General features: G+C 43.8%; 1 protein-coding gene across 12 annotated transcripts in view; it reads right to left on the bottom strand.

Moving 5' to 3' along the window:
* LOC310964676 (muscleblind-like protein 2a) overlaps nucleotides 1-23700 on the bottom strand; it is a 49594-nt gene extending 25894 nt beyond the window's left edge. For 10 of the 12 annotated variants that reach the window (XM_083937900.1, XM_083937904.1, XM_083937894.1 and 7 more), the window contains exons 1-2: nucleotides 19471-19740; nucleotides 12391-13283 (exon numbers count right to left, since the gene is read on the bottom strand). In XM_083937900.1, coding sequence (XP_083794026.1) covers nucleotides 12391-12564 — 174 coding nt within the window. In that variant the 5' untranslated portion in view covers nucleotides 12565-13283; nucleotides 19471-19740. Of the gene's footprint in view, nucleotides 1-12390; nucleotides 13284-18465; nucleotides 18593-19470; nucleotides 19741-23487 lie in introns of those variants that run through there. The other 2 variants (XM_083937898.1, XM_083937899.1) reach the window with 2 other exon arrangements.
* Between the last annotated feature and the right edge of the window lie 2435 nt (nucleotides 23701-26135).

Raw genomic sequence — 26135 nt, 5'->3', positions numbered from 1 at the left:
TCTTCTTCGAGGGCATCAATGGGAAAAAAGTTGTTCTTCTCATTCATAATGTCTTTCTTTCTCTCCCTTCTCTCCGTTTGCTCCAAAGGAGTCTGTTTTCCAGGGGCACAACTCGCTGGTTATGGGTCAGCCTGTAATGGCTCACAAGGAGACCACTTCTGTGAAAGCCCCCCCGCTATAAGACACCCACAGGACAGGCACTACAGTGCTGCAAAAAAAGCAGACCCAGTGATCCTCACGCCCGGTAAAGTAGCGAGGCTCTGGATGCACATGGACAGGACTTCCCTTCATCTTTAAACACAGAGAATGCTCCCTCTTAAGGATCCTGTTTTGTTTTGGGGCTCTAATGGATCCGCTTTGGACTAATGGCTCTGTTTGAAGCGATGAAGCTCCAGGACACCAGGAAACACTGGAAATCCATTATGAAATGATAGCCAAAGGCTTTTTGCTTACTTTTGGGCTGGTAATGGAGAGCATGAATCAATGCTGAACAGTGGGTAGAAACAAGTCATTTAAATGTAAAACTGTAGGGGTAATCCAGCTGATGATACTGTGATCAGGTATTTTTGGTTTGGCTCCTAGACTACAGAGCAATTAGTGATAATGGGGGAGAATGCAAACAAGAAAACACCCTTAAGGCAAAGGATACGGAGCAGATCATTTAGAAACAATAGCGACATATATACACATGTAAGACTGTGTTGCCTCAGCAGTAATTAAGTGCCTTTGTTTCACCAGCTGTAATCCCACAGATGGAGGAGTAGTACTGCTGCAGACGCGCCTGAGATTACTTTAGCAGAGCGAGAGGAGGAGATGCACAGACAGGGGAGGAGTGGGATAAAGGTATCAAAGTAAACACTCCCACCTCCATGTGTAATAAAGGCTCTCCGTGTTCAAGTATCCTGAGCAACTGAATGTGTCAGTTTATCCCGCTTTAACTGATTTTTCACATTTCCTCACATTGTTTCCTGTTCCTCAGGATAGCTGCAGAGAAAAATCACATGCTAGTGTTGACACTATGCAGCACCGGCGTCAAACTGCAACCGAGGCTGTTCTCGAAGATGTGAAAGCTGTGCGTCCATACTATACTACACTGTAAATGTAACATGAAGGCCATGGTGTAAGCATTGGAGTACAAGGCTGATTTATTCTTCTTTCGAGCAGCTTCAATTTAAAAGACATTAAAAAGTCCACCGCAATCAACCGAGAGGGCGCACTAAAAAGCCTTCATTTTTCTTTATTAAGCTCTAAGGTGATTTTCTGTGCCAGGGTGCTTAAATGACCTGCGCTGTACTATATTCCTTTATATAGGTGCAGGTTATGAAACAAGTTTTTTCTTCGTCTGACAAAGGAGCTTTCATGTAGCCGCACATTAAAAAGTAGATTATCAGCCTTCGGGTCTATGCTGCAATTACTCCACCTGCTGATGTCGTTTGTGTGTGTGTGTTTGTGTGTGTGTGTGTGTGTGTGTCACTGTTGTAACTCTGGGAAGGTGATGGTCAAAGCGCGGCTTCAGTTGTGAGGCACCTGCAAAGTCCAGGTCCCTGCTGGTAATCCAGCTATAGTCTGGAGCCCTGCTTCAGTTAATCTGATCATCTGTGACCTGCTGAGACATGAAACCCACCCTCTAGAGCTCCTCTAATCTGCACACACACACACACACACACAAAGACACATTCCACATAAACATATACAGGGACGCAGGCATGCAGCTGACAGGTACACACGTAATCACGGCAACATGTGCTCACTCACATGCACATCTGAAGGGAACCGTCTCACTCTCCCACAACTACACACTTCAACAAATATACACCCACAAGAAAGGCTCAGCTATGACAATGCCACCTCTCAGTCTGTTGATAGGTGAGTCACAGCTAAAAGACTGAGGCATTAGCCTCCTTTTGACAAGCTGTCATTTCCCTATGCTGAGAGGAGGGATCTCGACAGCTTTGCACTGATATGACAGCAGTCCTATAGCCGTCTGGAACTTCAGCTGGCCATGCTAGTGTAAGATTTCATAGAAATAGGTTACAGCGCGTTGGTGCCCTAGTTTGAGAAGAACTGTGCCACAGCCCCGAGAGGAAACAGCAGAAAGCCAATAGGCCTTATTCTAATTTCCTAATTTTACTTTTGTTAACAGATACCTCTAACTCTCTAGCGATCAAAGCTGACACTTCTCTGCAGCGTTCTAAGAATACACCCACTACACTAAACACTAATGAGATAAATTAAACAAACAATGCGAGAAAGTAGAAAAAAAAGGCCAGCCTACATCTTCTTTCCCTGCCGACAATATCGACCGCGTGTCAGAGCGTGTTGAAGAGTTGTGTAAATCCATAAAACAGATAAAGGAGGATAATGAGATGGAAGGGAGAGAGCAGATCTATTCATCAAAGCCTCTTTCGAACACACTCAGCAGATAGGGGCAGAAATGTTGTATGGCTGCTTACTCTCCAGTTTTCAGATTAAAGCTTTGGTTGCTGACAAAAACAAAAGGTGAGAGGTGTTTATAATTCAAACTACAGACAAACCGGAGAGACCAGTTACTCAAGTGAGTATTTAGAAGTACTCCCTTTATTTATCTTATGTTGCCTTTGATCATATTCGGGATATAATGCCTCACAGTTACACAGCCATACGGAAGTCATGAGTCCCTTTCACACATGCAACACAAACATGAAATCCTCTGGATATTACTCTGAGAAGCTGTATGTGAGAACTGATATGCAAATGTCCCAATGAACTGAATTGATAAGAAACAAAAACAGTTTATTCATGTCACAGTATTCTGTTTTTCTTGCAGAGTTCAAACCAGACACTGCAAAAACCACTAATGCACAAATGTCTTGTGCAACTCCAAGGGGAATAAGGTGCAGCATCGCCCGGATCGGCATGTTGTTTGTTGATTGTGATGATGAGACCTCTGAGGCTCCTCTTTCCCATGGGCTGAGGAGACTCTAAGCCCACGCGGAAATGATGAAAACAGTCCTCGCAAGATGGAGAACACTGTGGTGGCGCGGGATGAATGAGTGTTTATACTGAGTTAAAGTAATAGGCGCCCTTTGGTCAAAAAGATGAGATCAATAAACCGGGGCGAGCTGCAGGGTGCGTTTTATCGTAAATTCGTGAGATGCAGGTAAACATATTGATCTCGCTATTCACCCATTTCATCATCACCTTGCTCTTTTTCCTGTTTCCTCTGAGGTGAGTCTGTGAGGTGAATGAGTCCAAAGGAAAGTCAGACTACAGGAAAGGCAAACAGAATGGGATTAGAGAGGCGTTTTCAGAGGCAACATCTGTTTGTTGATCAACCATGAAATGCCCTTTTAGGCTAAAAAAAAAAAAAAAAATCAAGAATAAATTGCTACCCGTACCGAGTTTGAGATCATTAAGCCTGGCGCTCCTTCTATCACGCAGGTTTTAATGGTATGAAAGAGCAGATGTGGGGACAATTTCTGCTCACCACTGGCACCACTTCTCCTCCTAACCTCCTCTCCCTCCTTCATTCTCTCACCCGCCATGGGTCCCACACTGCTCAGTGACGGTGTGCGTTGCCAATTAGTGTCCCCCACCTGTCGCCGCGGGTCACTGGTGCAGGCATCTGCTGGGTGTGAAATTGACCATCTCACTTTCGTCCCTGAACTTTGCACAGCACCCCCTGGCAATCCACGCAGACACGCACACGCACACACACACTCATAGGCAGAGATATGCCGCTATGACCTAAAGTTGACCTTTATGGTATGGCCACCCTGTGTGGTAGGGGCAAGGGAGAAGGGTGTGATACAAATAATGCCTCGAGCTTGGACTGGGTATTTTAACCTACTAGAATAGAACACATTACTCTGCGTGTTTTGGGGTATATAAATATATTCTAAAGCTTTCACAGTCACAATATATCAACTTGTTTACACTATGCCATTTTATCATACTGTACTGAATCACCCTACCGTGATACGCGTACAGTCCTTAGGAGTACGTAGGAATGATTGTGAAATGTAACGGGGATTTAATGTTGGTTTTCAATGTTGTGGGAATTTACACTGAGCTGAACAAAAGAGGCATCAATAAAGCATAATTTAAGAAGCGGCATCGACCCTGAATTAGGAGAGTGTGTGTAGGTATGGAAACATTTACAAAACCCAGGTCTTCCTTTAACTCGACAGCTGCTTTTCATTCAGTCATTCACACCTACTCCAAGACTTTCATCCAGGCGAGCTCTATCAGATTATCCCAATTTGGAGCAGCTACGCTCGAGCCTATTAAAGCTGATTTTTCTGAGGAAAGTTAAATTGGCCTCGAATAAACCAACTGTAACCTCACGGCACTGACTGCAACAGCAGTATTGTTTGGAGGTAATCAGCCATTTCAGACACCTCCATTATTTCATCACTCTGATTCAATCCTTATTCTCGATCGAATAAGTTAATGATTGCCTCTTCATTATGTAGGAGCGCGAATTAGAATTTAAAGCAGCAGCTTTTTGAAGTGCTAGTTTGAGATGGCGGTCTCTATTCAGCTCCCCTACAGCACCGTATATGGAGAAATGAGAGCAGGTTTCACTTTTACTGCCGAGTCCATCACTACCGCTCGGATATGAGTCGGAACGAGAACACTTCTCAGGGAAGGAAAGGGTTCGCAAGGGGCATACTCCGCTGTCACATTAACATGCTTGTTAGAAGGCAGGCCCGTGTCAGTCACTGTCAGCGCTGTATCTTCTCCTCACTTTATGGATGTAGAATTATTTTGATACTGAGGCTGAGACATACTCTGCACTGACACATCTTCACATGGGAACGGGATGTCATTCAAAAGCTGGTATACAACAGCCTGTTTGACACAGACTAATAGACAAAAAAGGTGGAGGGGACCCGCTCTGGTGTATGGCCCCTAAAGATTGCATTTATGTTGCCTCATTAGAAGGAGCCAATTAAGAAGATCTCTGTCTCATTATAAAGGCTGGCCCCTGGGAGACAGCTGGGCCTGTCTGTCGAACTGTTTGTAGCTCCCTAGGTGTGTGTGTGTGTGTGTGTGTGTGTGTGTGTGTGTGTGTGAGCTGGGGGTGGCTGGGTTGTAACAGTGGAGCATCTTGAGCTCTGTGTCATTGTAAGTTTGTCCATTTTAATATCAGAGGAGAATTAAAAGAAGCCTGGCGGGAGCAGTCACCATATTGCTTGGGCAACTATTAACTTCTATGTTTGATATGGGCCACCGTAAACGCCATATGCTTCTGTATACTTGCAAAAAAGAGGAACATACTGCAGCTAGCGATAGGAATCTCTTGCCTTTGCAGGAGAAAAAAAAGTCTGAAGCTGTGGATTTTCCAAGCATGTTATACATTTTTTTAAATGGGATAGTGTGAGGTAGGATATGGCTGGACAAAGCAGCCAAATAAATTCTACTCTCAGTAGAAATTAGATTAGGACAACCTGAGTCTGTCTCTGATGCGTGATGATGAAACTAGGTATCAATAATTAATGAGACCAATACTAAAGGTCAAGCACGCAGCGAGCCTCCTGCCTGACTCGCCACAGATCTGCCTTCAGCTTCACTGCGGAGGTGCTCACGACAGCAACGACTATTGCAGCAGTAAGGGAGTTTGACTCCAGCTGGCTTTGAAATCGCCAAAAAGTGAGGACGGCATTGATCCTGCAGTACTGATTTAAGTTTGTTTTGTTTTTTACAGAGAGAGTGCGAGAAGAAAAAGACAAAAGATTGCAGAGAATCTAGTACTTTATCAGCACTGTGGGCAGCTGAGAGAGATGGAAAAAGAGGATGACTCAGAGATAGTGGGCGGACTGAGACCAGGTGAGACACTGGTACAGCAGATGGGCAGATTTTCAGCGCTCAGTCTCTCCATCATGTTGCAGGCGGCTCATTGGGTGACGAACACCTACTATTCAATCCGACATGACAAACAGAGCATAGAGAAGATGTAACAGCGTCAAGGTTCAAAAGAGCTCCAGTATATGATATAACAAAGGCTGTATTAGCAGAGTGGTGCAGAGACAAAGGGGCTGATATTCTGCAACTAAACCCATGTTTTAACTCAATTCTCATTGTTATTATTAGTAGTAGGGGAGAAGTAACACATACTTTAGAATATATATATATATATATAAAAAAACATTAGTAGTAGTATGGTAGGTGTGCAGAAGCCCTAAATTGTCTCTCCTGCATTTGACTCAAGAACAGGTGGCAAGCAACATTTTTATCTAAAATTTTTTTCCTGTTTATTTTTGCTTTTGCAGATGAAAAAAACTGGGAAAAAATGTAAACTGGGGACTTATAGTTTGACACTTCTTAATTAAAGCTAAATGCTTCTTTTCCTTTTTCTGATGTCTGGATATCGTTGCAAAAAAGTGCCTTCATGCCTTCACATGTAACACCGCCCATCTATTCTTGGTTGTTTCTCTGTTTTTGTTTTAGTGCGGCAGAATTCCTGTTGCTAGAGGACAAGTTTTAGCACCAAAAATATATCAGAAACTGTAAAACAACAAAACCACCAGCACTTAGTAGTTAAAAAAAAGGGTAATACGGTAGTACTGAATTTTACTAATTTCCTGTAATGTCTGAGTATTCTAAGAATATTAATGCCTACAGTTCTGCAGCTAGACCCAGGGGGAGAGAGTGAAATATGGAGATCACAGCAGTCACACACACACACACACACACACACACACACACAAAGACACACACACACACACACACACACACAAAGACACACACAAACACACACACACACACACACACACACACAAAGACACAAAGACACACACACACACACACACACACACACAAACGGGTCAGAGCAGTGGCCCAGTTAAAATGCCAACATGTACCCTACTATCAGCTTCTCTGATAAACAGTACAGTAACACTGATATTGATAACCTTTGGAAATATTCATCGCACACAATTATACAATTTGACAAACACCATTATAAAAATGTTGTTTTTGTGTCCTAAACTTCACTACATACAGTAGGACTGACTGACCTGTGTCATGAGACTTTAACAGTGAGCTAATCTGACTTCCTCCACCCTCTCTCCTATCTCTTATCGCTGGAACTTTTTTTTCAGAACATCTAGCCAGGGGCTGTGAGGGGGGATGCAGGGGGTGAAATCACATGGATCAAATGAAATTTGGCATGGTTTGCACAGGGAAGACAGGGAGTGTGCGTGCATGTGTCTGTGTACGGGGAGGCCTGCGTAAGGAACGGCAGCGGGTGGGGGTCTCGTAGGGGCTCATCAAAGCATGCCGCGTCCACTGCAGCCCCATGTTAAGCTCAAGTCAGTGCCTCATTGTGTCTGTGTGAATGACCCTGGGGGAACACCAGCTCCTGCCGCGCCGCATGCATTCCCCTCCACATGTTTGCTCTGCCCAGGGTGTGGCCCAGTTCGAGAGGATTACGCTTAGGAATGCAGCCGAGCCCATCTTTTAAAACAAGAGAGGAGGGGAGGGTGGGTGTGTGTGTGTGTGTGTGTGTGTGGGGGGGGGGGGGCATAGGCATAAAGTTCATGCTCACTGAGGCTTCCTAAAGATCCAAAAAATGCAAATACCATAAGCCCAGAGGGGGAAAGTTACAATTAAATCAGAGAAATCTTTTTAAGGTAACGATTAGCGTTTAAGATTCACAGTCTGGTTTCTGTCTGGCTTAGCTATGGAGTAACAGATTAACTCAAGGTCGTGGGCACTTTTCGACTGAATATTGATTACAATCTTTTATAATTGGTTTAAAAATGTTGTTCTGGCTCCCCGCTTGGCTAAACCCATCACTTAACTCCCATCTTTATTTCTTCACTCATCGGTCAAATCACTCTCTCCTCCTTTCCTGCCATGTTCCCTCGCTTCTTTATTTACCGGTTTCGGCCATCTCCCGGCAAACACTTACGCTCCTTTGAAGCAAAATCCGGATTAAGGTGTTCTTACAAAGTGAGGGAAACCAGGGCACCTCACCCCCAAGGGAGGCTGCTGCGAGTCTGCGACACAAATGAGAAAAACACCCCGCACACCTGAAAGTAGCTTCCATTGTCTCTCCTGCTTCACACACCCCTCTCAGACTATTGATGCTCAGTCAGGCGTGGAGATCCACTGGTTAAGATTTAAAAAATGTAAGAGAAAAAAAATGTGGGGAAGAAAGTCTTGACTGACCACTTTATCAGACATCGGATCTGCTGTGTAAAGGCTTGAACATGTTTTGAAAAGAAGATACCTTGACACATATGTCTAAAAACTAGTATGGAGTGCAAAGTGCAAAAAACACATTTTCTGCCTTAAGAAGAGCTCTATAAAAAACTCTCCATGGGCTGGTTATTTTTAGCGTTATTTTCTGCTTTATTGTAAATCTGCCTACGTGCGTTATGTCATATTTGGGCAATGACAAGCAGTCAAAAACACAAATTGAGACAAATGTTCTGGACATGAACAGTGTTTTACTGCAGAGGGGAGAAATATCACTCAGTCAGCCCTACAGAGGAAAAAAAAAACTAGAGAAGTAGAGGAATAAGCATCAACAAAAAGTCTACTGTCAGAGGCCCAGTCAATGTGACCTCATCACATGACTGCTGTGATTGCATTTGCTCCATTAACGGAGATAACCTCGCTCATTTACAACAGCCCTCTCCACCTCTCATCCTCACCGCCACTATGTCATGGTTTCCATGGTCACAGCGCAACAAGTATCAAAGAGCTTAAAGGAAACGGCTTCAACCACGACGCATCATTTGTGATACTACGGGAGACGCCCGTATTGATTAGCTATCACCATCTGCAGTGACGGATGTTAAGGTTTCAAGGAGGGACTGAGATGATATTTTAATCTTTCTCTGTGGAATAGATTTAGACTTTTAAACCTGCCCGTATGAGTGTCTGACAACTACAGTCTGTATTCTAACAACCCATCTAAATGCCCATGTTGTTGAGGTCACCACTGTCAACTTTTCACATCACGTCTCAATGATAAATAATAATACCTGGTAAGCTATAGCATGTCTACCAACCAAATGCTACTACAGCTTTAGTTGGACAGAGATGCAGCAGCTATTTCGAGAGATGACAAATGTAGCATAGAGAGACTATTTCTAAAGCCCACAGTGTAGAGAAGCAAAGTAATCCCCCAGACATGACACCATAGAAGTGCTGAGAGCAGCGCAGTGGAGGCAGGACGCTGCAAGCTTTATGATCGAGCGAGTGGGGAAGACTCCTTGTCATCATTCATCCCATGCAGACCACTAACAGAAAATGTAAAACCAGTTATATAGGTCGCTGTATTCTTCCCATGTCATGGAACTTGTACAAGTTGCCACTGTTTAGATGCTCCCTAAACCCACCACACCCGTGGCCTTCCCCTATCCAGAAATCTGAAAGGGCTGATTGTTCTGCAGGTCTCATCAATAAGGAAGCATGCACCCACAGAAGCGACAACTGAATTGCGCTCTCAAATGAAATTTATACCCAGCTAAAATATACGAGGCACCTACCTCTCCTCCAGACGTGACAGCAGGTTCTGTGACCACCTCTGCTGCATTGTGTTTAAAAATAATTACACCTTTGAAAAGCTACCCAGTAGGAGGTGACTGCTGAGACGCTGCCATTCAGATACACCTATAATTTACATGATATCATTTCAAAAGAGAATAATGATGGTGTGCAACCCAAACACCCAGAAATCATTAGCCTAAAATATATCTTAGAATACAGTTTGTACATATTATTCATGTCAAAATCATGGAAAAGACACCCTGTTGCAAAGAAAAAAATAACTTGCTGCATCATTTGAGCTTTGGCTATCGGGGGGTTCAACGGGAAAGAGCGGTTGTTGTTGCAGGACGGTCAGATTCTTCGCTGAGGAGGCATGCTTGCTTACTGCTGCCATTACAAGTGCAACAACACAAGTTACACCTCCTACTCTACTCCTCTCCTGAGTTGTACCTTTTACTTGTTTATGAAAAGGACCCTTCTGATCATTGGCCAAGTCACGCCTGGCAGCACACAACCCTGGCACGATAACCCTATCAGATGAGAAGACCCAGGAAGACGATACAGGCGTAATGGGGTGGAAATCAGCCTGCCGTGGAGCGAAACACATTTCCTAATGCGTAATAAAGGATTCATTCTCCCAGCTGTCACGAGGAAAAGTCTTTGTGGGAGAGGGGGCGAGCTGGAGTTAAAAGCACAGAGAATCCTGTATGCTTGTTCTGTCACTGGGTTGGATGGTGAGAAGGGGGGGGGGGGTGTGAGAGAGAACGAGTGGCTGCAATTACAGTCCGATCTGGCTATACATGTAACAATTTTGCTCCATTAGGCTTTTAGCTGATGGGCTTAACCAGAGAAGCCTACGAGGATGGCAGCAAAATTCCGAGATGAAGCAGAAATTATACTTTGTGCATCTGAAAGTATGCGACGGTTAAGTATCTCTTGCGTGGAGTTGGATTAAAACAATGGAGTAGAACTACGGCCTGCAAAAGTTCTGTCTTGCTGTAAGCATCAGGAGTGCCACTAATGACAGGAGTGCTGATGTAGAGCGTAATGATGAGAGAGCATTCATCACAGAGTCAGTTATGTTATCAGAGAACAGGGGTTACAAGATAAGTAAGCTGCCTCTGAGAGACATCTCGAGTGCACACGACATGGCCAGAGGCTTTTCCTCAATTATGTGCATTACGGTACAAATGATGGATTGCCTCTAAGCCACTATTTGTAGAGGAAACATCACTGAGAAACGTCTAAATCAAAGGTGTCATTTAGTTTCCTTTAGACTGGTTGGAGTTTACAAGGAACAGAAAAAGTCATGTGCGGAGGATCCGTGTCATGCCATCCCCTTGCATGGTGCGACAACAAATCGATCCCGATTGCAGTCAGCTGTTTGCTCGTTAAACCATTACGGCATAACGGGTCGCAATATCTGGCATATGGGAAAGAATGTCACTCACTGGCTGCGAGCAGTAACTCAGAAAGCATTGCCATGAGTCAAGTCTTAGCCGAGAAGACAGTTGATAGCACGATGAACTCAGCTTGTTTTCAAAGTGTCTCAATGCCCAAACATCTTAAGGGGTTTCTTGTATGGACGATGTTAAAGTGTGGAATGCTGCCCATACGTTTCAGGAGGGGAAAAACATACCACTTCAGAATAAAGAACAGCTCACTCCAAGGTGTGCATCTAGTCTCTCTTTTGTCACTGACCTCGTATACAACCTTGAAAAATGTGAAAAGCGCCCTCCACCCACTGTACTGCTCTATATGTGAAATGCAGCTACTGTTCACCCTAAAAAAAAAAAAAGAAAAGACAAACTCCTCACAGTTTCAGTGTTCTGCTCTAGTTTCTTTGGCAATTTATCATTGTCACTGCTGCTTTTTTATTTATTTATTTTTTCCACACAGCTTGAAAATAATGGGTTGCTCTTGGATGCGGTCGTTTTATTTGCGGCATGAGGGGGCTTGAATGAGGCCCCCGTGTTATAATTGGATAGACTTTCAGAGGGTCTGGTGTTCGGCAAATTTCAGATATTTTACCACCATTAAAAAGCAAACTGTGCAATAACAAGTGCACAAAACAAATGTAACAGCGACATAACTTCTCATAAGAGGGGTCAGCAAATAAACAACAGGCCTTTATTAAAGGAATAAATACTTTAACATGGCTTTAAGACCAAATTGTGTCAATAATAACAATTATATCCCAAAATCCAGATTCTGACAAAAAAAGATTAACCACATGTTGAAAATGCAATACCTACACCTCTTCTTGGATCTGTGAGAACCAAACATTACTAAACAAGCTCCTCGGCTGTTTTATGTTTGTTGTTGGTTGTGTGTAACAGCTGACACGCACCCAGGAATAGAAGCCCTGGAATGACTTGAGGCGATCAGATGTTCGCCCACATATACAGATGATGGACAAGGCATGGTAACATTAGAAGAACTTACCGTATAAAAAACCGAAGACACACACACATACACACACGCACGCACACACACCTGTGGTGACAGTGAACACGACAACAGACCTCTCTGGCCTTTAGCTTCATAGGTCAGGCCGGTCTGCTAACTGCAGGAGACCTGACACACATGCTAATTTGAGCAGACAACCTACACCCACCGACCAATAGGAACCACAAAGCTGTAACGTTTTATGTCAGATACTATATTGCTACTGCAGTGATGTAATGCAATTATTCTCACTTGCTTTACATCATTTGACAGTTCCGTGAGGTTGTGTAAAGTAAATCACAGAGTAGAGACCATGATGATTTCTGTAGTGTTACATGCACAAATGAACCTCATAAAAAGGTCTAAACAGGTCTAAACAGGTACGGGATTTACAATCAGCTTGGTAACCAGTAATCGGGGGGTAATAACAGTTACTTATTGCGTTTAGGTCCTTACCTTTAACGAGTCAAAACAGGCGATCACCCTCCCATTCTCCACCGAGCAGCTTTTGGGTGGGTGGGCAAATTTGCATTCCTCATCACTGCGCGAACAAGTCCCTCTCTGAAACTGCCGGCACACTTCCAGGGTCAGCCATTTTGTGTCCCGTATCGAGGCAATGTTTAGAGCCATGTCAGCAGCACTGGCTGTGGAGCTGGGGTGGAGTGGAGCCACTTGGTATTTAGGAGGAGGCTAACCTCTGTGGAGGTGTTTCAGAGTGTTCCAGTTAAAAAAAATAAAAAGCACAACGACTAAAACTGATGGAACATGCAGCTGTTAATGATCTGCTTCAGGTCAGTGGATGACGTTTGTCCTCGCGGACAGGAAAGTGGAGGTAATGGACTGGCAAAGTCTCTGTGACCGGTGCATGGGACTGCACTGCTGTTGGGGAGTTTGTCAGTCACACAGCTAATTGTTCATCAATCAGTAAGTCTCAGGTGCAGACCTCTGACAAGGCGGAGGGGGCATGCCCAGAGACAAGCTCTACTTGTTGTACCGATGCCCCCCAAAAATGACCTTTGTATGAGTGATGATATCTGTGCAAGGGTGGATGTCGGGGAGCAAAAGTGGTGCGATTTTAAGATGCAATGGCAAGTTTGTTGCTTTCTATTGTTTAAAATTCTTCAGTACCTACTCTCTGTGAACTTTGGCACCTTGGCCAGCAGTGCAGTAGCTCCACTGCTTCACTTTGGGGTTGCCTCACACTGAGCACAGCTGAGGACAAACAAACAGGTCAGGGGTGTTTGCGGCTGAGTCCTATCACGACTGCAGAGGGAAAAATCTGTAGCTCTTCAGAAACGCCCGGGGATCTTCAAGTAACGATGTCTCACAAGGCACTTTCTGTCAGTGATCTTAAATGGAGAAGAGAGAGAAACAGAAAGACAGAAACAAACAGAGTGAGAAAACAGTTCGCTAAATATGATGGGCAACTGTTCATCTAATACGTTTCAAAAGGCGTTAACAGTGTTTGCGTACGGGTGTCAATCTGAATTTGCGTGCCCCAGAGGGAGGCTTGTTCTAAAGGGTACAGGGCTGATGGACCAGAAAAAAAGGCAGTTGTGAGGTTATTCAGAAGCCACTTGAGTTTAAGTCCCCCAATCACTGCAGTGTGCCATTGTACGAGGTGACTACAAGCCCACAGGCTCTCCCGACATATTGCACACAAAGCGGTGAATGGCAAAAGCCTCTGTGCTATGAGACAGTGGACAAGAGCATTGGGTCAGAGCAGAGATAGAAAAAAAAAAACCCCAGGGTCCAACCAGCACTGTACAGCCATGCACGGCGGGATGGTGCAGCCAATAGAAAACCGCGCAGCGCAGCACTATTCCGGGCAGCCGTCCAACAGCTACAGAGGGACCGAGACAGATGCATATGCCAGTGCCAGACACGATTATGACGCTGCCCAGTGTCCCGCAAAATCCACTGGTCTCCCACCATCCAAATTAGATACTGGCTCATTGACAGTGCCCTGTCAATTTACATTCATGGGGGAATTTGTGTATGTGCTCGCTGCCTCTTGCTGTAAAGGTGCTGGTCTGTTGTCTGGGGAGCAAACAGGGACAATTGGTAGAGTAACAATCTGAGGAAGTGACCTTTAGCTTGTGTGTACGAAATCCATTACAAAGCTACTGCGCGAGGAGCTATTTCTTGGCACATCTGGAAATGTTTTTCTGCTAACTGGGGGGCGGGAAAAGGGGGTTGAGGACACCAGACTGAGGGAGCAGAGGGGTTGTAAAAACATACAGCTCTGGTTGAAAGAATCCCCCTTTACTGTTTTACATACATCGACGGAAAACAGACAAGACCAGGAGCAAAGACCAAGGAAATGTTAAATACTGTTAGAACGATATCTTAAACGAACTCTGAAGGCACGCGACAAGCTCCATTTGGTCCCAATGGAGGCAAGCTGAGACTTGTACTCAAACCATCTACGCTACTGTTAAGGGAAGAAGCGATCCCTTCACAAATTCCCTTCATAGACAGAAACCCTGACACAGGTGTCATACGGGTGTACAGTCCTTGAGGTCTTGTCACATTTGGGTAATGCACAGTATTTTAGCTGTCCTGTAGATGGTTGGCATGAAACGCGGTTTCTCTAATTGGAGATTTCTGAATTCTGTTTGTAGTTTGAAGTCTGAAATATCAAAGGGAGAAACACCACAAAGGCAAGACCATATATCCTCGCTTACAAATAAAAAATCTTCTTCTTTTATTTTCATTTTTTAATGCCGGTCACAGAGACAGAGAGATGCTTCCCTGCTTCCCCTTGAAATCACCCATCAACACTATGCTGTTCCAAACCTATGAACCCTTGTCTGGCTAATCATATTGTCCCACTTTAGTGCTGATCATGTGAAATGAGATGAGGATCTTTCTCGCCCGATCGTACCGACGCCCAGGCTCCACTCTCAGAGGCAGGATTTAATTTCACACCATCTCCCCAGGGAGAGAGCCAACCGCTGCAGATGAGAAAGTCAGGTAAGAATCATGTCAGATCTGACCTTTAACAATTAATCCCTTCGTATTTTTAGAAGCCATAAGAAGTCTGGGATCAAGTTAACCTACTTTGTCAGAATGTGCGAAGGGACGACGGCAAATGATGAAGCAAGTTGTGCTAAATTGGTTAGGGAACAGAGCCATCGACCACCGGTTTACAACACTGAAAGCTTTCATGAAATCGAGTGGGCCGACAGTGTGGATAAGGGCTGGCTGGGGTCATCTGAAAAGCTCTCAGGGAGACTGAACAGGCAACATTCAAACAATGTTTGTCATGAGAGGTATTCAAAACAAATGGGAGGACGAGAGATGAAAAAGACCCACATGTGGGTGATGGTACGATAATAATCATGCACGAACATGACCACGAGTCTGTTCCCATATTGTATACAGAGTAGACTATTGTATGTTTGTGCAATACTGTGTGCCCAGGGAATTTAAGTGCTCTCAAAGTATACTGTTTGATTATGGGCGCTGTTATTAGGGCTGGGTGATAATTGCTTATGATAATTGACCATCTTTTTTAAAATAGCAGTTTAGATTTTATAATAAAACTTTGCATTACCACACATTGAATGAATGCCATTTACATCTACCTGATTACATAACCTATGATTTCACTGTGCTGCGATTACATACGCCGCCAAAACCATATAAAAATCTCTATCGTACATGTTTTCTATATCCTTTCTATCGCAGCAATATTTACATAATTTGGACGATGCTTTGCCTTCCTCTCCGTGAACATTATGTTCATTTAGCGCTAAGGGTCTAGCCCGTATATTTCATTTGTCAAGTACTTCATTCACACAGGAGTGTACAAAAATAGTCTTTGCCATGTGGTTATTTCTTATAGCCTATTTAGTTACTGAATAACCAGAACTCATGCTACATCGTATCCTGATATATATTGTTATTGAGATATGAAATGACAAAGATTTTGCCCATATTCTGAATCAATTCTTTCATTTACTGGTTAGACAATTATAGAAAATTGATCAATTCTGATGATGAATCAAATCTCTCAGTCAACATCTGCTTCATATATTGACATAAATACTTTGACTGTGTTTGCCAAGTAGAAAAACAAAAACATGACATGTTGACATCAATAATTTAAAGGCTAAATGCTTAGTAGACAATTACAAATGATCGATAGATGAATCAATACTGAAAATGATCATAATATGCAGCTCAAGTAGTTTTCACAGAACAAAGATGAACTCAAAACAGCACCAAACCGGGTATAATTTACAGTGGGTTGCATGCGCTTCCCCAATTTAGCTTTAAAGACATGAATGTGTAATAGTGAAACAATGCTGCCTTAGCATGTGAGCTAATGCTAGCCTCTCTTTAGCAGAGACGACAGAGCCCTTTTTCACTTTCAATCATCATCATCATCATCATCCAAAGCCCCTGCTGGAAAGCAAACTGTCATCCTTGGAGGACATGGTTACCTCAACATCCCATCATAAGAGCATGAGAAGCTCAAACACAGTGACAGAAAATTGGTTTGCAGCAATAACTGCTTTGGAAAACTCTAGCTGATAAAAGAGGCAATGCACACACTTCTGGTTTACTCTGCTTCGACTTGTGTCTTTGGAGAGTCTGCCTCTGGCTTGGCTCAGGCTAGCTTAGCTTCCGCTGGTGCATTACACCTACAGTACATGCAGCCTGGCTTAGTTTACGCTGAGCTAAGCGGTCAGGCTTCAAGCACAATGTCACTGATATAAAGGGAAAGACAGTGGGTCAGCAGGTAGGAAGTGACCATACAGCTGCAAATATTTTGACCTTAGAGATGAATCCTCCCATACACCTTGACTGACCCAGATTCTGTTTCTGCGGTTCTGAGTCCTTCCAGGGACAAAAATGTGACAGAAATAGATGCCATAGTTTTCATACCAGACGCCTTGGGTATGGCTGTTCACTTTGACGACAGAATCCTCTATCCTAATCCGTTTTCATACAGGACCGCGTTTTGAATAAAACCTCAAGAGCCTGCACATGACTGTATATCCTGTTTATCTTTAGAGTTCCTGCAAGAAGGCTTTGTCCCCTCTGTGTTCTCAGTCCAAACAGTGGACAGACAGGGTGAACCGATAAAGCAGGGCTGAGATGTAAAGAATAGCACCCCAGTACTAGACTTTATGGATTACTGACGCTTACTAAGGCCAGCTGGCAGGGGCATTATCTTGGTCAGTCCTGCTTAATTGAATGAGAGTCAGCAGGACTGGGGCGTCTCGAGTGAAAGTCATTGGCCTGACCTTTGAATACCATGCATGTAACCCATTAGTCTGGTATCTGCGCGCTCTGTCTGTGCCGGGCAGTTTATCTTAGCTGCTTGTATTTGTTCAGCAGAGACGATAAGCTACCTGGTTTCCATTGGTCGTAAGCCTTGTGACAACGTTTACTGTGGCATATACCAGGTGCTGCCAAAAAAATAAAGTCCAAATACAAATGAGTGTGACAGACTAGCACATGAGCTGGGTACCTGAGTGGCTGCATTTCCATTTATTACCATTTTATGCTGGAAAAGTACACTTCGATGGTCATTTGCATGGCCAAGAGGAACAAGTGGTCAATGTTTTTCAAGGCTGTGGAGAGAGGGCCTCATTGTTGAAGGGAAATAGGGAAAATGTTGTGTTTCCAGTGAGTAATGGAAAATGAGTGAGCCTTACAGTACCTTTCATTATCAAAATGTCCCTAACAAACCTTTCAGTGTGACATCACCTGCTTGCAAAATGTTCCTTAGCAACCTCCAGAGAGGATCAGAGCAGAGCTATACCCTGTACCCTGCAGCCTAATTGGTTTAATACTATGGACTGTGTTGTGATGCTTATGAAATTGTCTTTGGCATAAGCCACGGCTCCTTTAGTTCAATATTATCAAGTACCATTAGCGTTAAGGACGAGTGAGTGAGCTCAGCAGAGGCTATACCAGGACTAAGCTACTGTTCGGAGGCAACACAAGAAACATTTTCACCGAGTCAGCAGATAGGTGTGCCCCATATCATAATAGCCTTTAGCTAAACCACAGTGACCTGAATGGCTCTGCTCATGATATGGGGACTGGGCTTTCCTGTCCTGATCATAACCCAGAACAGATGCTGTACCTTTTCCATTATTTATACGTTGTTATAAGCAAAGACTTAGTATTTGGGATGGATTTCATCCTGCACTCTGGAAATGGACTTATTTACTGTCTAAGTGTTCTTGTCTACTCCCCGCTTAGCCACGGGACTCGAGCAAGTCATCAGCTAATTACAGTATAGTTGTCAGCCAGAGGTGAACAGTGCTGTTCAGATAAACACGATGATTAACAGGATACCCAATACCTGATCTAAAAGTCGGAGGTGAAAATTGAAGCACTGTACTTCCAACTGACACTTTATACACAGCAAAGCTCAAGTATAGGAAATACTACGACAGCTCTTGCACATTGAAATATGAAGTCTAACACATCGATCGCAATGAAATCTTAAGCCTTCAAATTAGAGCACTTGAGAAACATAAGAGCTGAATGATTCAGCAAACTCACCCTCATGTCACAGAGCAATCAGAATCCCGCTTTCATGCAGAAGATGTCTGACAAAACCTACCGACCACTAAATCCTTTTAATACCATCTCGAGGTGCAATTTGCATGAGACTCAGTTCGGAGAAAGGGGATTTCTGGCTGACAGGGTCTTGCAGTAAGGACTTGTCTGAGACTTATCCCATTATTCTTTCAACAGGAAGGGTTGAACTGATGTTCCATTTTAGGAAACACCCACTTCCCCTTGATCCACAGCCAGATGTATGACACCACCCTGGTCTTTTCCATGCAGGCGATGATGTCCACTGCTTGGCTGCTCCAGGCCCAGCGTCTGGTTAGAAGCTAAATCTAGATGGACAGTGGAAAGCTAGGGACACGTCAACCATGCCGCATTCAACTCAAAAGGTTAATTATGATGTGGGCCTTATTAGAACTGTGAAGTTCCAGGCCGTCAGCTTTTTGTGTCCACATACAGAAAGACTGTCAAAACACCAGACCCTGTTCCAAGCAAACAATCTTTGCCCTTGTTATTTGGAAAATGTGCACACCAAGAGTTACGAGGAGAGAACTTTGTGAGAAAACAGAGATGCCACACATCACGACAAGTTTTTCTCTAGAGAGTGAAAAATATGAAGCCCATGTGGCAAAAGAAAAAAAAAAAAAAAAGCTCCTGACATTTGCACTAAGGAGCAAGTCAACTGCTGTGATAATGCCTCTCCCTCAGCAGCCGAAAGAGAAAGTCCATTACAGTGCTGGAAACTCCATTAGGGGTACTGCGTGGCTGCAAGCTCCCAGTACTCCTGTGCATTAATCCCACACACTATGTTTTCTTCCCTTTCCTTCCCTCGTTTTCAGCCTCACACTCTTTCTCTCGCATAGATAAAACATTCCCTCTCCTCCCTCCCCACCCAGACTGGTATGCAGCACACTGCAGCAAAACTGCTGAAAAAAAATCTTTGAAAAAAAGAAAAGAAAAGAAAAGCCAGCCAATATGACGGTTCTTTCCCACCTCGTTTCACCGGGTCCCGTAGCTCTGCTGTGTGCCTCTGTCTGTCTGCTGTCCCGAACATAGGAGGCACCCGGTGCTTCTGTGACACTGAGCTATACAGTACAGCTTTCCCTTCAGCCTCAGTGACTGGAGTTAATGGCCATGTGAACTGTTGTCATTCCTCACGAGCTGCCGAGTGCTGCAGCCGGAGGTCCATGCCTAGACAGGGATTTTTCTCTCGATATCTCTCTCTCTCTCTCTTTCTCTCTCTCAGCCACGGAGCAAGCGAGCGAGGCAGGCAGGCAGGCAGGAAGCAGAAGAGTGTCTACTCCAACTATCTGGCTGAAACACTTCCAGCCAGCCCCCCTGCATCCACCCACCCCTTAAGCCAGCCCCTTCCTGCCCACCAGCCTGTGGCAAGACCCTGCCCCTTAACAGCTCCAGCCAATAGGAGGACAGCTACTCTGAATCGCAGCTTTCCGTGGCTCTCCATTGGAAAAGAGCAGTGATAGGGTGAAAACTGTGCTTACAGTAACAACCTCTGAATGCTGATCTTGAAAAGGTATTTCCCCAATTTCATGCCCTGCTCAACAAGCTATCAAAAAATTATTTATTTGTTTTTTCTGCCTATTCCTGGGGATTACATTTCAATTCGAACCAGCGCCTCTTGGACTGTTTTTCTAATAGAAAACAAGCTCAAGAATATAAAGTCTTTACTTGTTTCTTCACACAACAAAGCCATGCAAGTGAGCAATAACCAAAGAGCTGCTGGACTCGCATAATGAAGATCAGCTCTGTCCTTGTCTGTCATCACATATAACACCATCCCCCCAGGAAACCATGGCACCACACCTCCTCCCCCCTCCCGACTCTCCTCTACCTCCCCTCAGCATCCGTCCTCTAAACTCACCTACTCCACCGACACATCTCTCCTCCCCTTCTCTTTCACATCTATTTTCCATCCCTTCACCTGTATTTTTCAGAGCTTTCCTTCAAGCTCTGTTTCAAATGTCTTAGTTTGCTGGACTGGGAAATTGCACAGCGGTGAACATTTCTGTTATTGTTATTGCATCAGAAAAAAAAAATAAAAATAATTGGTGGTTGCTGGGATGTGGAAGTCTTGATGTGTCTCCTCCCCCTCTCCCCCGTTCTCTCCCCTCCACCCTGCTGATGACATGCTGGTTGGCATCATATGAGCCGTGAAGCCGGAGCGTCACAGAACTGATGAGTCAGAGATCCAGCTTCGTGACTTTTCGATCCAGATTCAATAGAACAGCTGTACCGTCTGTCTCTCCCTGTGTCTGTTTCTCTCTCTCTCTCTCTCTCATACAAAGGCTGTGAATGACGCAGCAGCCTGGGCGTTTCGTTGACATCAATGAGGCTAAACATGCGTTACAGTTCCATGATAAACAAACCCACTTACTGTCTACTTACTGTCTTTAATAAATATACAATCTGATGCTCCACAGGAAATACATTTGTCAAATGGTTAAGGTGAGATGGGGGATTTATCTCTCTAGCATGAAAAATTGTCTACCTCAGCAAACGCCACTCAATACTGACGCGTCCTCTTAGGCATCGGAGGCACCTGTAATGAAATAACACAGACAAGTGCTCAGCTATTATACGAACATGGAGGCGGGGGATGTCAGCCTTTGTCAAAAGCAAAAGTGTCACCTTACACCTTTCGAGAATGTTCTCTCACTAGGCTCTATCAGATGCAGCGGATTTAAGGAGCAGGGATGCTACTTGCTATGCGGCAACAAATGTATATTACTGCAGGATGAAACTTGAGTGTCCAGTAAATTAAACAACTCTAGATGTTATCATTCATCCCGAACAGTAGCAATTAGACAGGCCAGCTCCATCATCTCCATTGTGCTCCATCATCGCTGATAAATGAAGCCCATCAATTTCTCATTTGCCTGCATCCAACTTCTCAATAACCCCATTTGTGAATATCTGTCAATAAATGTATAACAAGCCTGGCTGCATGTAGCTAATTTCCACCGGCAGACCTCAGATAGTCTACCTTCTGAATAGATTTGTCCGACAGGAAAACAAACAAAAGCCTGGCAGACAAACAAGCTGAGCCACTTCCTTCCCACATGGTATCCCCTCCCCTCTTATTATCCCTGTCCTGTTTGACCCCAAACGGCTTGGCTCGCTCACACACAACCAGATTTAGGAGTCTGTGTTGCAAAGCGGCTTCATTTTCAAATACAAAAAGAGAATTCTGGAACAATGGCTAATTACAGCAAATGAAGCCTGATGGGTTAAAACTGTTCGATTATGCCCCCCGGCGCAGAATACTGCATTCGGTGGTACTACTGTATAGCTTAGCACGACAGAGAGAGAAAAAAAAAGGGCTCTGAAATAGGGCACCGAAGACAGATCAATGAAAAGGCAGCTGTCTTTTTCTATTATTAGCCGTAATCAAATATCAAGCGGCAGAGAGTTGTGCTTCCTTCCGCTTGAAACCCATTCTGGTAAGTCTGTCACACGAGTCCACACGATGATAGAGAATAAATAAGTACCTAATGGACACATAGGCAAGTGGTCAACCAGTGGGTTTTGGAGCAAGTTCAAGGTTGTGCGATGAGACTATGCACATTCAAATTCCTACTGGCCTGGGATCAAACATTATTCATTTTCTGTAGGTCAATCAAATGCTAATTTGACCCTATAAACATTACTGGCAAATTTTTCACATTGGTGCCAAAGTTCATTACACTAACTATTATGTGTACAATTGCTGTAATAACTTTATAAACACAATATATTTCACACAAATGATAGTCAAAGTTATCGTGTTACACAGAACTCCTGCTGCCAGTCTGCACCGTGCTTTCATTAGAGCAATTCTGTTCTGAGTCGTCAATTTGCATTTTCAAAAGGACCCATTACTAAACATGACCAAGCAGCTGGCCCGATCACAACTTATTAACCTTACCCGGGTGGAAAAGGTCCTGCTCAGCCGACCTGCACTTACGTCTGCAGTACCTTCACTTACGTCTCATTACAACTGCGTAATGTATTATCGTACACGGCAATTTAAACTAACAATGCAATAATCACGGTGCCATTACATTGATTGTGTTTTCAAATTTGCATTTGAAAGTAATAATTACAGTAATTTGTTGCACCTTGTGACAGTGATGACAATGTTATTGCTTAAAAAATGGTGACTGTAGATATCAGGGGCTCAGGGGTTTTTAGGTCAAGGACCCCTTAGCTGAAAGAGCGATATAGCAGGGACCCCGTACTACAAACATTGTATTAACTTGATTTGCATAATTAATTGCTAGGGCAGCCTAAAGCCTATTTACACAGCTTGTTATGGTGCATACGCTATTACAATGATTACAAATATATTCATATATTTATACATCATATATTAATGTTAAACATCAATTCGAAGGCACATTAAATCCTTCAGCTCAATTGTATCTGTGCATTGCTACCTTGGTGGCTGCCTTGCCTATGATTCAGTAAGCCTAGCATCAAGATTGTGTAAATATTTTTTTTTCACAAATGTTTCTTTGCTAATGATACGTTGCATTACATGACATATTTTTGAATTAAAACATTGGTCCACACAATTTAGTGGTCCCCTGCAGTGACTCTGAGGACCCCACATATAAGATCTCTGGGATGCATCATAAATGGAATCAATAATACATAAGTTATTACCAAACCGTGTGATTTCATTAAAGCTACATCACTAATAACAAAGTCCAAGAAAGGATGACATCAAACCTTGCAGGAGACACGCAGGGGCCACTACGCATGCGCATTTCATCCTTGTTTTTATGGCGCTTTCACTTGTTTTCATTAGCTATCTGACCATTGATTAGCATAGCAACCCAGACACCAACGCATACTGTTTATGACACTGTAGTAGCATCATTAGAACCCTTTTAAAGCCACCTCTACTGTCCAAAGAGCCTTTATATTCACCATACTGCCGTGACAAGTGTGTAAAGAGACGCCGGAGTGACCGGGTGCTAGTTGCTAAGCTAACTACCTGCAGCTTACCTGATGACGAACCTGTCACATCCAGCTGCACTTCAGCCTCCACACGCCGCTACTCGGGAGCGCTATTTCGGTTGGAATGGCACCTACAGGACGGCAAAAATGGTCTTCGACTGAGACTTCTGCCCTTATGCTTTTCCGTAATAAACTTTTTTCTTTCTTGCTTTCGAAATATAGTTCAGTGAAAGGCAGAAGAAGTATGCTATCACTCGCTAGCTCGCTATCTACTTTTAAGGCTAGGGTGGGAAGCAACAAGCGATTTTGACAGTTCCAGGAAATGTTGAATGCGCTTCGCCAGGGGGGTTATTACTACGGTGTAAACATTAATAACGCATTTATTCCCGACTATGTGACATTGTACACGCCGTAACTAAAACAAAAGTAGCACGACTTTAGAGTGTGTTGGTTCATATTGTTCAATTCAAACACATAAATCTACTTCTATTCGATAAACAACCCAGTCCCCTCCCTACAGTAAAGGTGGTACAGTCCAGAGGAACCAAGGGTAAAGGGAGGGGGGGGGCTTGTTACCTAGGAAACAACAGTGAATCTCCCTGGGGGAAAAGATGTGGCCACTGATTTATGAACCAGTGCCTGTCAGTCTGTCAAAATAGCCCTCCACCGACAAGATGAAACCATTAAAGACATTTGACAAAACCTATTGCATTTGATTCGGTCAGGTATTATATTAAATCCCATAAGTTTTCACACTTTTGTACAGTAACATCCTCTAAGATTTCCTCGATAAAGGTTGACAATTTCTACATATTATATCAATCTAGTGGCATTCAATCATAGAGTGATTTCCTCGATTAAGCTGAAATGATTTTCCTGATTAGACATCTAGATTTCTGTTGTGACAGCCCAAATCATGCGTCAACAAAGAACGGGCTGTGTCTCAATACTTATAATCATCACAGCATGGTGATGCGTCGACCTATCATACGCACTTATTACTATTTCAAAGCTGTCGAAAGAAATCTAATATTGAAAAAACGACAGAAAAAACAATTAAATTAGATTTGTAAGCTGATCGGAGACTCTAAATCAGCACATCATCGCCACTTGATGCCTTGCAGAGGAGCATGCACATCCCCGGGGTTTTGCGCCCTAATTGCTCGCAGCTGGCTGGATTTAGCCGTCTGTGACACACAGAGACCCGTTGTCAGCAAGAAGCGCAACGAGTCAACAAGGAGCAAGTCACAAATATCCCCGGAATGAGCAGAGAGGCACAAATTTAGCCCCACTGACTGCTGCCCACACCGTGTGCTGCCTATTGAGCACACGAACAATGAGCGTAGCCATCACAGACTGCTCTGTCAGGGCCAAGGCCTGCCTCAGTGGAATGCTACTGAGAATGAAGGCATCACACTTTATCAGGAGTCAGGACACGGGCCACTGGCGGTGTCAGGGATGAAGATGTTATTAGTCAGCGAGGGTTTGACGTTAACTGTAATATTTCATAAAGAAAGCCGCTGGGCTCAATTTAATACCCATCACGTTGAAATTCAAAGATAGAGAATTAATCCGGGGTCAGACGGTAACTGTTGACATGTGTTAGTGTCTTGTGTCACATCACAACATAATTCACCGTGCGACATTGACACACATCACACTGGTGGCACTGTTCATATTTACTAAACATTATCTCAGGCAGACCAACAGTAAAGGTCTTAAAGGTCCCACATTGTAAAGAATGAGATTCCCATGTCTATTTTGATTTTAAAGCAGGTCTGGGTGCTTTATAAATACTATGAAAGTATCCAAGTGTACAGTACACAGAGAGATGCACACAGCACATATTCAGAAACTGTGACTGGACTGTGTCAGGACTTGTGTGCGGTGATGTCACAGCTACATTATATAAAGGTAGAAAGTGCCACCGCTAGAGTGCCGTTACAGTCATTCCCCGGCTGCAATGACGATGCACAGATGCCAAGAGCGCAAATATAGATGTCCCGGAAAAGCTGACCATTCAGAGCAGACTGGGATTTTTCAGGAGGGGGTCCTAAAGAGACGGACAGAGGGTGAATACAGGTATATTCAAACAGACAGTATGAGAAAAATAATGTTGTCTTTTTGGCGTTATAGCAAGTGGAAAAGCAAAATACAACACAACACAGAGGCGCCACTATGGAAGGAAAAAAAAAGTGTATTTTTAAAATGTAAGTGATTATGAAAAACTGCTCGCATAGGTCAAGCTCATCCCCAAAGGCCGAACGTATTGATCTCGATGCAGAGGAGGCATTTGTAAAAACGCTGCTGCCGGCATACCTCTCTAAAAGTCCCTGACCACCCACACACTTGCAAACAAGAGCACACTGGGCTCGCAGTCCTGAAAAACACACACAAATGCATACCGCACAGCACCAAAACACCAATTTAACGAGACTTTTTCTTTATTTGACTGGTTTGAAGTAAAGTTTGAGGGTTGATTCGCAGAGGTAGGCGGAAGGTTGAAACATGTTTTGTGCAAGACAAAGAAATTTAGCTGGAAGATTGGGTTTCTTAACTGCGAACGACCCGCTTATTTTTGACATTCATGTGAAAAAATCCTGGAAATGGGAGGCTCTATTTCACATGCATATTCAAGCGCAACATATATTTCAAACATTCAAATGCGAGCGAATAAAAAAAGGAACCAAAGCATA

This window comes from Echiichthys vipera (genome assembly GCF_963691815.1).
Source record: "Echiichthys vipera genome assembly, chromosome: 23".
NCBI lineage: Eukaryota > Metazoa > Chordata > Actinopteri > Perciformes > Trachinidae > Echiichthys > Echiichthys vipera.
This window is presented reverse-complemented; position numbering and strand designations above follow the sequence as displayed.